The 12,892-nt window shown below is 40.5% G+C and overlaps 1 protein-coding gene across 1 annotated transcript in view; it reads right to left on the reverse strand.

Annotated features, from left to right (window-relative positions):
• Positions 1–964: 964 nt before the first annotated feature.
• The window catches only part of LOC143923460 (up-regulator of cell proliferation-like), a 25,632-nt gene continuing 13,704 nt past the window's right edge, over positions 965–12,892 (reverse strand). The window contains exons 2-3 of the mRNA XM_077447150.1: positions 12,060–12,106; positions 965–8,157 (exon numbers count right to left, since the gene is read on the reverse strand). Of these exons, the coding sequence (XP_077303276.1) occupies positions 3,452–8,157; positions 12,060–12,075 (4,722 nt within the window). The 5' untranslated portion in view covers positions 12,076–12,106 and the 3' untranslated portion in view covers positions 965–3,451. The remainder of the gene's footprint in view (positions 8,158–12,059; positions 12,107–12,892) is intronic.

Genomic DNA, 12,892 nt, shown 5'->3' on the forward strand with positions numbered 1-12,892 from the left:
ACAATCCGATCGTGTGTGGGCTTCAGCAGACTTTCTCGGCGTAAAGTCCGGCGGACTTGGAAAGTATTTTTTCAGTCCAATCTATCCGCTGGACTTGGGTTTCAGCGGACAATACGTTCATGAGTATGCTAGTCCGGCGGACTAAGAATGACGCATGTTCAGGAGCAAGTACGAAAAGGAAGCTATTGGCTACTCGCTATTGAACTTCCTTTTTCTAGTCCCGTTCTACGTGCTGTACGTCATCGCGCTAGCAAACGCCAGACTTTCTGTGTGTCCGTGTGTGGCCAAGTCCGTTCGGTAGAAAGTCCGCCGGACTATCCGCCGGATTGTTTGCCGGACTAAGTACGCCGGACAATTCGATCGTGTGCACGTGGCATTACACACTTTATATGAACAAACAAATTAATGATCAAGCAAAATCCTTTTGTAAAGGGAGGAATCAACAAGTTTAACCAATCAAGGTCTATGGCTGCATGCCAGAAAAGGGTAGGAGAATGACCAGTCTGGAGTCAGACTACTCCCTTTACACACCCCACACCACAGCCCCCTTAACACATTAATACAACTTAATAGGTTATATCTATAGACTATGACCTATGATCCCTAAATACATTTACAATAAGGAGTTTTGGACTTTAAGTCAGGCTATAGAAATTATGGAGGTGGTGTTAAGTAAAATACATATTTATTTGTCATGGAAAATTGTGTAAAACGCATCAATCACAGAAACCACGTAAAAGAAAAAAAACATTATAATAAATGTCATTTCATATGTATGAGTGCATACAACACAGGCCTCTAGGGTACAATAATGTATGGTAGCCAAGTGCCCCATGGAGATCTGGATTGGTTGGTATACACATTACAATGAATTCATAAATATACATATAAACAGTACTGGCAAATGAAAGAATAAAAAAAAAACAGTAAGACCATAATAAGTAAAGAAGTAGTGTTCGCAATACATAATTAAATGAGAGTATGTGTCAACATCCCAAATGCCCAAAATTGGTGATTGAATAGGGGCAAGTGTCTGCATCTCAAAAACTCCCGACGCGTTTCGTGTGTATCACACTCATCAGGGGCTGATGCTGGAGGGTATAAGAATTCACTGCGATGGGATGTGGTGAGTGTAGAGCCAGGGCCAATTAATCTGTCCTGGGAGCTGAGGTAATAATAAATCTGCGTGCATTCGGAGGAGCACCCCCAAGGTCTCCCAAAGGTGCAGGACTCACGAGGTAGGTGAATATATTCTGGGACTGAACCAGTGGTGAAGGCCAGAGGGAGTTTGGGCCCCTAAATCTGAGGTAGAAAATTGTGGTAGACTATGACATCTCACGTGATCCCTAAATAAAGAGAGTTCTTTGGTGATATGGGTTTGGATTGATGCCCAGTGTTCCTGTCCCTTGGGGGGGGGGGGATACAGTAGTCCTTTGATGCAGAAGTCTTGTGTCTTCAGCTAGCTCAATTGACTGGGCGCAGTGTGATTTGATAAGTTTAAAGAGTTTAGCATTCAATCAGTGCAATAGTGATTGTGAATGTTTCTTGGTAGTACTTTAGAGAAGGGAACAAAGCAATAGTGTCTGCATGCAGTGTCCTTAGGCATAAAGAGGATGGGCATGCGCCCGCTCACCAATATAAGTGATACTAAGCTTAAGAGAGATGGTGTGATTATCCTGCAGAAGGTCTCTGCAGATAGGGTGCTCAAGGGACAGCGCTCAACCCCTCGCCTCTCAGCGCTGCAGCCCAGCTAGATCTGTATTGAAGGTGACCTCCCAGCTGTCACCCAACAACCGGATACTGCCAATAGCAGATGCACCCTCATTCAATCCCAGAGGCCTCCCCTTGCCACCTAGGTCGCAGCATTGCCATGCTTTCCCCGACTTTCAGGACCACTGCTTCCAGATGAAGACTGTAGTCTCAAGAGACTGGCTCCTCCTCCCCTCAGGCTGTTTATCTCCTCTCCCATCAGTCTCTACATCTGACTGGGACTTGTAGTCCTCCACGGGCCAAATTCCATGTTAACTTGGCTTTCTGGACTGCATATACAAAGATCCTTTGCCCTTCTCCTGAAAGTCCCCACTCACTCTACATACAGGATGTTACAACAGAGTCTGTACTGGACACCTGTGGGTACCATCTTCCTGTGAGAAGTGCTGCAAAGTGTCCTCTGTCACTGCATGCAAGTTAGCCAGGTCCTGGCTACACATTCATAACAGCTGTAATTGACTATTGTGTGCTGTGAGTGGCACACAGCTAACACACAGTACAAGGTGCTATGATTGGCCCAGGTACCATGTGATAGCTGTGAGTTAATCACAGAATCAGTATAGGAATCGCAGCTGTTATGAATTCAATTAATTTATAACAGCTTTGTTGACAATGCGATCATGTGATTGCATAGCAATTACATGATTCCCCCGGCCGCTCAAACTGGCCGGGTACTGGGAGGTGCCATTTGCTGTGTCCACCAATGCATGCAACCTAACCCTGAAAAGACAGGATGACGTAAATGTATAAGATCCTGCCTGCCCATGCCGCCCTGCCACAGTAAATGTACTGTGACCAGATGGCAAGCAGTTAAATAGCTCCGTAGTAATAGCCATGCTTCAGCAGCTGATTGAGCTAGCTCTAAAGCAGAGATCTCCAAGCTATGGCCCTCCCGCTGTTGTGGAACTACACGTCCCATGAGGGATTGTAAAACTCTAACATTCACAGATGTGACTAGGCAGGATGGGAATTGTAGAACCTGTACAACTGGAGGACCTTAGTTTGGAGACTTCTGCTCTAAAGAATGGCCCATGTTACAAATGTAATTTTACTTCAGATTTCCCAAATCCATTTGAGTCCACCTTTCCATACACAGCATTTTTTTTTTCAAAATAGTTTTTATTGAGTTTAGCAAACATACAACTATGCAAATAAGCAGTAGGTACAAATGGTGCTATAAGTACAATAGGTACAATATATCGTTCAATCAATAGCATCAGCTTATAAACAGAAATAACGATAGGGAAGGTGAGGTAAAGAGGGGAGGAGAGTGGGAGGGGGAGAGGTGAGAAAGGGAGGAAGGAAAAAGAGGGGGGAAGATAAGGGGGGGAGAGGAGAGGAGGGGGGGGGACGTGGTGGGAGGTAGTAAGAGAGGACAGAGAGCTGTGATCTTATCCAGAATCAAAGAATTAATCAAACATTGCGGTAACGGTCAAACCATACCTTCCAGGGATGCCAGAGAGTTTTAATGTGATGGTGGCCGTGTTTCCCTCTAGAGAGGACATTCTCATATGTATAGTGAGTTTGGACTACCATACACAGCATTTTGAGCTCTACAGAAGGGTGTGCTTTATAGACCTTGATATGCATTGGCTTGTTGTCTTGGATCTTTATGATAATGAATTATTTTCAGATTCCAGAACCTTTGATGTGATGCTTCTGTTCTCCTAAACCTCCCCAATCACTTTAGTGTCGTAGATGATCTTGAAGTGTTAAATACTTTCTTCACGCTGTGAAGAGCTTGCTCTTTTGTTATTTGCTTCCAGACCTCGGGAAGCTCAGCTGGTTTTGCCTCATACAGTTCTGCAAAGTTTTCATTCAATTGCACAAAGACATACTTCCAGTAATCTGAGCTCTCAATACTGGCATCTGGCTGAATATTCCAATCTGGATATATTGTGCCATACTCTTTGCATGGATGCAGTTTCCATTCCGTGTCTAAATTTCTGAAGCTACAGTTAGCTACAACATGAGTGGAACAGATGTCAACAATAAGGTTCTTATCCTCATCCCATTGGAACCTCCCTAGCCCTTGGGGCCTATGCATGGATGCTTCATGTATCCTATGGTCTTCACCTTGGACCTCACAGGGGACTTTGCAGAAGGGACACTGCTTTCTACAACCAACCACCTTCCTGAACAATTCATCCTGAGGTTTCACAGTCACTGTGTAAAGTAGAGTCCCTAGAGCCATATGTCTAAGCTCTGATTGGATTTGTTGTTGTGTCTCCTTGAGGTAATGTTCAATATCTGATGAGAACTGCTGAACATCCCCTGTGTGGTGAAAAGCGATGATTTTCATCTCTTCCCGTGAAATCACTAAATCTTTATTTAAGAGTTTGCAAAAATTCTCCAAAAAACTAGCCACAGTTTTACTTTTCAAGCATCTTTCATGTTTAAGGACTGTTTTTATTTTCTTGGTAATGGATGACAGAATATGTTCCTGCAAGATTTCTAAAGCTGGGGAAAAGCAGTATTTGTCAATGATGCGAGTTAAGATCCATCGCATTATAAAGCTCTCATAAGAATTGATGTATTCAGCATATTTTTGTAATGACATTTCTTCCAGCAGCTCCTCCAAAACAGTACATTGGAAAAAATTTCTGCTGCTAAATGTGACATTTTCAGTTAAAATCTCATCCACTATTTTTTGCCCAAGATGTTTAAAAAGATAATCCTTTATTGCTAGCTTTAAGCACAGCTCACAAAAACGATTAGCTCTGCTCGAAGGTTGATCTCTTCCTTTACCACGAAACACACTAAGAACTGTAGTGAAATACTGATCTTTTCGTTTTTCTAGACAAAGTTTAGGGTCGTTCTCTTGGAGAAACTTATCATGGAGCTTCTGGAAGGCTTGGGATGCTTTTCCAAAAATTAAAAGTTTGAGATCCAGCTCAAACTCTGAAGTAAACTGAAAGTTTTTGACATCCTTACTGTTTAGCATTGTATTGATCTTGTGTAGTAGCTCTATAGGGTATATTTCATTGTAATCCTCAAAGGAAGAAATCTTCTCTTTTATATACTTGTCACTCATTTCAGTGATGGAATCTGCTAGAGCGCCAATCTTGCCATAAAGCTCTTGCTGAACAAATATTGATTTGCGTGGAAATGAGGTCCATGCAAGATCAATGTGCCGTGTATCCAATGTAAGACCTTTGTTTGCATATTGACTTAAACTTTTAACCTTGATTAATGTTTCATTTATATGGGGTCCTTTACTGCTCAGGTCGTTTTTGAGAAGGAGAAGAATAGAAGTCTCCACATTATATCTCCTAAGTTCTTCCAAGTGCAACTCTGCTAACGTCTTCTGCCACACCAACTCAAATTCCTGTTGAATTTCTTGTTCACTTACTTCATAATTATTCTGACTATATCTTTGCAGAAGATTTGTTATTCTTTTTTCAAACAATATCTGGTATGTTATTTGAATGTCCTGGATCTTTCTTTTCGCTTTCTGGATGCATGCAGCCTCATTGCACTTTCTAAGAGCATTTCTTTCAAGTCTTTTTCTCAGGCCCTGTATACTTATTTTGAAGTCTTCTCTGTGTCTTTCGAGGAGATTCATAATTTCAGTGCTTTCAAAATATTTTTCAAGAGATGCAATCATCTTGTTTTCTTCCTCCAGAAGAATATTCTGTAGCTCTTCTATGTTACTTTCACATTTATCTTCAGACTGATTTTTTATGTTATTTTCTTCACTGATCACCCAGTTGTGAATTGTTTTACAAAAATCCCATTCCCACGAGGAGTATTCTACAGACAATCTATTGTAGGCTTTGGCCACCAGGCTGTTCCTGAAACTGAAGATGAATTTTTCATGTTTGACCGATCTCCATAAGCTTTTTATCCATGCAATAAAATCTGAAATGTTCAGTTGATTGCTATTAGATTTCTGAGCATCCATAAATTCAAGCAAATACAGTTTAAGCTCATGTACCTGTAAGCTGTAGCCAAGATTTACTGGAGCCATTGGTGGGTCTCCTTGCCACAGGCCAGGAACATACCAGTTGTCTTTATTTAGATCATACTTCATCACATCATTGAAATTTGATATCCCATATTTTTTCTCCATTTTAGCAGCTAACTTTGTCATTTCATCTAGCTTTTCTAGTAATAACTTTCTGTGTCTCATGTTCTGATCATTAGCTGATACATCACTGACATTCTGGTGTACGAACTGGCAGTTAGGTTTCAATCCTATTTCTTTCATTCTAAGAAAAGCATGGACCACGATCTGTAAAACATCCTTCATTTCTGCTGTGTTTTCCATGGCCATATTGACTATGGTGATATCACTCAACCCCGCCACTAGTGTGGCCAGTTCATTGTCATGTTCATAGCTGTCCTCCAGAGAGGCCAACTCTGGAGCTTTCAACCCCTCAGTGTCAATAACCAGGATGAAGTGACAGCCTAGCTTTTCCTGAAAGTCTTCTTTCACATTAAGAAGAGTCATGAAGGCCCCTCGTGTGCATCTTCCACTGGCCACTGGGAACTGCAAACCAAACATGGTGTTAAGGAGGGTAGATTTTCCTGTACTTTGCATTCCCAGCACAGTTATCACTCTCAGGTTGCATTGTCCCCCTGTTTTCTTGTCCAGCTCAGTAAGGACATCCGTTATCCATTGCAGGGGAATGTTGGAAGCATCTCCGTCAATCAGCTCTAATGGAAACCCATCCAACAGAAGACCCGCAGCTATTTTTGGAAGGTCAGCAAATTTTTTCTTGTTTTGTTCAATTACTGTGTGTTTCGCTGTAGACCATTCAGCTTCATAAAACTGGCCCATTTCACGTAAAAAGTGTTCCACCCCTAAACAGCTGTCAGAGATTTTCTGATCTAAGTCCCTGAGTTCTTTTTTGTTATGGGCCAGATTGTTACATTTCTCCTTATACATTGCTTGCAGCTTAGACAAATTGTCTCTAGCTATCGCATCGAGGTTAAATTTCATCCATTTTAGAAAATATTGTCTCTCTTTCTGAGACAAAACATTTAGAGCATTCGTAAACAGCTCTATACCCTTGGGAATTTGATGTTTATATTGTTTTGCATGAAGGATGCTTCGCTTTTGTAGGAGATGAGACTGATGCGTTTCTGCATCTTGTTCTCCTTGGTTTTTCATTCTACAAAGTTCTTTATCTATTTCCGACAACTGTCTCCAAAGATGTCCTTGTAATTTCATAGTTGTCATTTTATACTCTGCCACATCTTTTATTTCTCGAGTAATTTTATTTGCATGGTCTCTTCCTTTCTGGCATTCATCAGTGCTTTCATCTGTCACAAAATGATGCCCACTGAAATATTTTGGTAAATCTTTCAGTGAAATAGATTTACCAGTGCTTTCTAGAATTAGTTTAATTTTCCTTTGGATTTTTTCCATTAACATAACATCATTTTCTTTTCTCTTCTTCAGGATAACATTTGCTCTATCAATTCTTAATACTGGGAGAAGGTCCTCTAGACGTTTTTTTGTCTCTTTTTCCAAATCTTTTCCTGAAACTGGATTAACGACAATACAAAACTTGGTGTCACTCTGACTACATTTTGATAACAGCTGGAATTCTCTCTCATCGATTGTCTCAATAAATATAAACATAGCTGATGAAACTTTTGCTAGAAATGTGAACTGGTCCCAGTTGGTCTCTAGATCTCCACGTAGGTTGGTAACTGCAAAGGGTTCTGGAAAGACATCAGATTTACCAGAGGGAAAATACCAGGACATTTCCACGAGTCCTTCAGATATTTTTCTCTCAAGGGTACCGCCCTCCATATCGTCATGTATGAAGAAGTTGTGATTCTGCTGGATTGGACTAAGAACTTGATTCAGGATTTTAGATTTAGACAGCTTGGTCTTCCCCAATCTTACAAAGGAAATGACTGGCATGGAAATATTCACCACATTTTCTTCTCTGAACCCTTTACTGTCAGCTAAACACTGAGGTCTCCACTTCTTCACAATGTCTCTCATTGCCCACAGCATGAAGATGCATGGTGACCCATTACCAATTGGGGGGAGCAGTAGAGGGACAGAAAACTGACACATGGCCATTTTGGTTACAATTTCTTGCTGTAGAAAATTATCTGAACAATGCAGGAGAACACACAGGACATCCAGGGGGTGAATGGAACTTTCACTTTGTGTATCTTCATAATCGTCAATGTCGGCGGGTTCATTTTTCTCATCTGTACTGAGCAGGGTATTCCTTGCAGTGCTGTCCAGAGCCATGATCCTCCGCAGAGTACACCAGATGACATCTTCTATTTTCTGAGGCTTATTGTCCTTAGAGATTTCTGGCCCAATATCTAGAATGGTCCTTAATGTTAACTTTAAAATTAAATAGCTGTTCATCTTCAGCTGGGCAAGGAGATTTTTAAAGGCCTCTCCTCCTTTTTCTAGGATGAGAAAAAAAAATTAACATTAATTCAATAATAAAGATGACCTGAACTCAAAGTCTGAAGATTTGCTATCCTATAGGAGACATCTAGAAATGATACATGTGCTTAAGCAGTACCCTAAAAGAATTACGTTTTGATTTAAATTCCTCCCCAAAAAGAAAATTTGCCATGTACCTCCTTTGTCCATGTACACCTGCCCCTGACTGATAATCTCAGATTTGTATTGAGATTTGATTATATCTTTAGTGTGTTGCTCACCGTTCTTCATGCTGAATAGGAATCAGTTCACTTGAGGACCTGCAGTGCAAAGGATCTACCAGCTTCTACTTTATTCATTCTACACACATACTGTATTTATAAGTCACAGTGTTTGTCCTTTTTATAAATTTGTTTAGCACTTTAATTGCTCCTGGACTCTGCAGCAAGGGAAGTTGTAGTCAGGTGATTCATTCCCACCTATCACAGGACACTCCATGGGACTCTATGTATGTTTTATTAAATGCATGAGCAGGCAGCAGTATCGACTATCTGTTATAAATGGGGGGGCCTAACAGCATTTCAGTACATGGTCTGCTTTACAAATACTGGCCCAATGCTATGATTTTAAAGACTGAATGAATGACACCACACAGCGTAATCGTCTTGACTTCATCTGGTGGAAGGCACATGCTATAACAACTTTGGCACATCTTCAAGGCAACCCCACCTTCATTGCTTTCCTCCACCTTCACCAAATATTAAGCAAACTCCAGAGCTTAAACATTTCTGTTATCTGCAGGTTAGACATTTTTACAAACATTATTTGTTAATTTTGACCTCTCCGTCTACTATTTATGAAACAATTTGAGGGAAAACTCAGAGGGGGAAAAAAAAGCGTAATATTTACTTGTAATATTTAATGTCTAGTCTATGTCTATGACGGCCGTACTGAAGCTAAATTGCACTATATGGCCAAATGGGAAAATGCCTTTAACTCTAACAATTTTCTTATCTAAGAATAGAATGCAATGTTTTGTAACTTACATAAGTACTAGGTCCTTGACAGTCAGGAGAACAGCAATGAAATGTCTAACTCCAAGGGTTTTAAATAGACACGCACACAACAAAAAAATATTGTTTTGTTTCTTTTCTTTTCCGTTGATTCGTAATGATTCGTAATTTTGTAAGACGCGAGGTTTCATATTCTGACGTATTGTCGTAACAGTTATATTTTAGTCAATACGAAATGATTCATAATTCGGTTAGTCTAATTTTATTTGATTCGAAATTCATAATTTTGTTAATTTCATTTATTCGGTACACTACTCATAATTTAGTAATTGTTACTTTTGTGAGATTGCCTTTTTCGTGGATCTGTAATTTCGTAAGGAAATAAAGCATAATAATCCTAGTCACGAGACCTGACCCAGTCTCCTCCTCAACTGAATCTAAAAAGATTCAGGAATGCCGTGTGACTCCGGCACAAAAGGGATAAGGTGATTGGCTAAAGATATTAAAGAGGAAGTAAAGGCACTTAAAAAAAAAAAATGCAAGGCAAAGGCATAATGAGATAGTATGCATAGCATACGCTATGCATGTGCACGGGCACGGACAAGAGCGGCATATCGCCGTGACCTGCGGCCTGCCCAGTGCGCCAGCGCGCTGCTGTCTGCGCCGCATGCGCCGTAGACAGTGGTGGCTGTCTTTTTGTAAATATCTCCTAAACCTTATAGGTTTAGGAGATATTTCTTGGACCTACAGGTAAGCTTTAATCTAGGCTTACATGTAGGTCAAAGTGGTTTGTAAGGGTTTACAACCACTTTAAGTAAGATACATCACTCACTAATACACTGCCACACAATGGGCAATAGCTGTACACTGGGTATCTTATGTTGTTCCTGTCTCACAATTACTAACTAGATTGGATAGGGCTGCTGATAGAAATCACGGGGTACCATACAGCCTACATGAATGGGCCCCCCTCCTCCCAAAATATGGAATGATATTTTTTGCTAAAATGCAATGCCTGCAAAGCTTTGCAGCAATGGCAGAAATTATACCTCAACAATTTAACAAGACCCATTCAAGTGAATGGAGGCACGAAGACAATATCTGCAACCCACATTTAGCAATCAGTACCAATCGCTCATTGTATTCATTCAGGGTGTGTGTGTTCATTCAGAATGGTGAGCCCCTAACCCCCCCCCCCCCGCTCGCCACCCTGAAATAACAGCTGCTTGATGGCCTGTGTACCCTCAGCAGCTGCCAGCAGGAGAGGATAGGAGGAAAAACAGCAGCACTGTGGGGGAAAGGGGTACACAGAGTTTGCAGACAGCAGGGGGGAAGGGGGAGCAGATACTAGAATTGATCCTCCTGCAGTGCAACCAGAGAAAGAAGAAAAAAAGTAGAAGCCAGCAGCACTGTCGTAGAGACACAAGTGGCAGTACTGTTGGCCTTCCTGCTCGGCAGATGCCCGGGCCCCCCTTTTGAACTGATGAGGCCTGGGCCCTAGTACAGGAGGGCTGGCTATACTGCCTTATCAGCAGCTTTGAGATTGGATTCTATAATGTTGATAGAAAGGATTTTTCACACTTTGAATAACTCAATGTCCCGGTTTGATGATGCAGTAAATAGAATTCTTGTTCTATGCATCAACACTCCTTTTTAGGCTAACTGTATATTTGACTCTATTCCCTATTGTCTTTTATGACTGGATTTATAAATATACAATATGTTGCGTGTCCTGCTAAAAACCTTCACCATCTTTAGCAGGGGCCATATCAGCATTATGGTTGCCCTTAAAGGGTTGGTTGTAACTCTAAGCCTTTGTACACACGGTCGGAAATTCTGACGGAAAAAAGATAGGCATGGACAGTGTGTTCTTTTTTCAGGCATCTTAAAGTTAAAGTGGTGTTGTGTGCCTCCAGCACAATATACACCTGTATCTACCCTTTATTGCTGGTGTTCTCTAATACAGGCATCTGCAGGAGTTAAAGTGGGTGTTGTGTGCCTCCAGCACAGTATACACCTGAAGTTACCCCTTATTGCTGGTGTTGTCTATTGCATATCTTGCATATTAGCCTTTAAAATTAGCACTTTTGATTTCGAACGTTCGAGTCCCACAGACTTTAATAGGGTTCTATGTACGAATTTTAGGGCCGTTCGAAAGTTCTGGTGCGAACCGATCCGGGGGGAGGGGGGTGTTTGGCTCATTCCTAGTAGGGACTGATGTGAGTGTGCAATGTACAGGGATAGGGACAATTGTAGACACTCACTCAGTTTAAACTAGATGGACTGGTGTCTTTATTTAACCTTACAAACAATGTAACTGTTACAGCTATCACGTGGTACAGGTCTGCTTTGATTGTCCCCTCTACCATGTGATCACTGTGACCAATCACAATAGTACACAATGAAAGGCTATAAATGAAAGGCATTGTGTACTATTGACATGTGATTGGTCACAGCAATCAAATGATACTGGGGCCGGCCCAGTACAATGATCATTCTTCCACTGTGCACATGAAGCACGCACCTGGAGGACATCATATGACATCCCCTGAGGATAGGAGTGCTCCCACCAGGCCTATTGTAAAATGCTGTGGTTAAAGGATTGGTGTTTTTCAATGTCACCCTTAAAGTCACATTAGAAAGACTCTGTACAGTAAAACAAAATTGCTTGTCAAAAATGCAACAACAATATTCGCCCAATAGGTTCAATTCATCACAACATTTCACATTTCACGTTTGAATTCTGAACAAAGATTCAGCAACCCTTAGCAGATCAAACCCCATCATATCCACCCAACACTACTGCTGATTTGTTACTCCATTTTTGTACAAGATATTGTTTAAGTAAACAAAAAAAATTAGATTGGAGTAGATACTATGAATTAACTATTTATGAGATAAAAAAGTACCTGCTCTTTTAGCCATCCTGAAAGATGTGAAGTTGACCTCCGATGGTCTATAGAAAGAAGAATATATATAATATATGTTAAACATCAAATAGAACTCTTCAAATTCCCTTAACCACTTGATATTAAACCCCCCTTCCTGTCCAGGACTAAAAGTTGTGTGTGTGTGTGTGTGTATATATATATATATATATATATATATATGTGTGTGTATATATGTATATGTGTGTGTATATATGTATATGTGTGTGTATATATATATATATATATATGTATATGTGTGTGTATATATGTATATATATATATATATATATATATATATATATATATATATATATATATATACATACAGTCAGGTCCATAAATATTGGGACATCAACACAATTCTAATCTTTTTGGCTCTATACACCACCACAATAGATTTGAAATGAAATGAACAAGATGTGCTTTAACTGCAGACTTTTAGCTTTAATTTGAGGGTATTTACATCCAAATCAGGTGAACGGTGTAGGAATTACAACAGTTTGTATATGTGCCTCCCATTTTTTAAGGGACCAAAAGTAATGGGACAATTGGCTGCTGAGCTGTTCCATGGCCAGGTGTGCATTTTTCCCTCATTATCCCATTTACAAGGAGCAGATAAAAGGTCCAGAGTTCATTTCAAGTATGCTATTTGCATTTGGAATCTGTTGCTGTCAACTCTCAATATGAGATCCAAAGAGCTGTCACTATCAGTGAAGAAAGCCATCGTTAGGCTGAAAAAACAATGCAAACCCATCAGAGAGATAGCAAAAACATTAGGTGTGGCCAAATCAACTGTTTGGAACATCCTTAAA

This window comes from Lithobates pipiens, unplaced genomic scaffold (assembly GCF_037356315.1).
Source record: "Lithobates pipiens isolate NorthernLeopardFrog02 unplaced genomic scaffold, aLitPip1_a1.2 Scaffold_22, whole genome shotgun sequence".
NCBI lineage: Eukaryota > Metazoa > Chordata > Amphibia > Anura > Ranidae > Lithobates > Lithobates pipiens.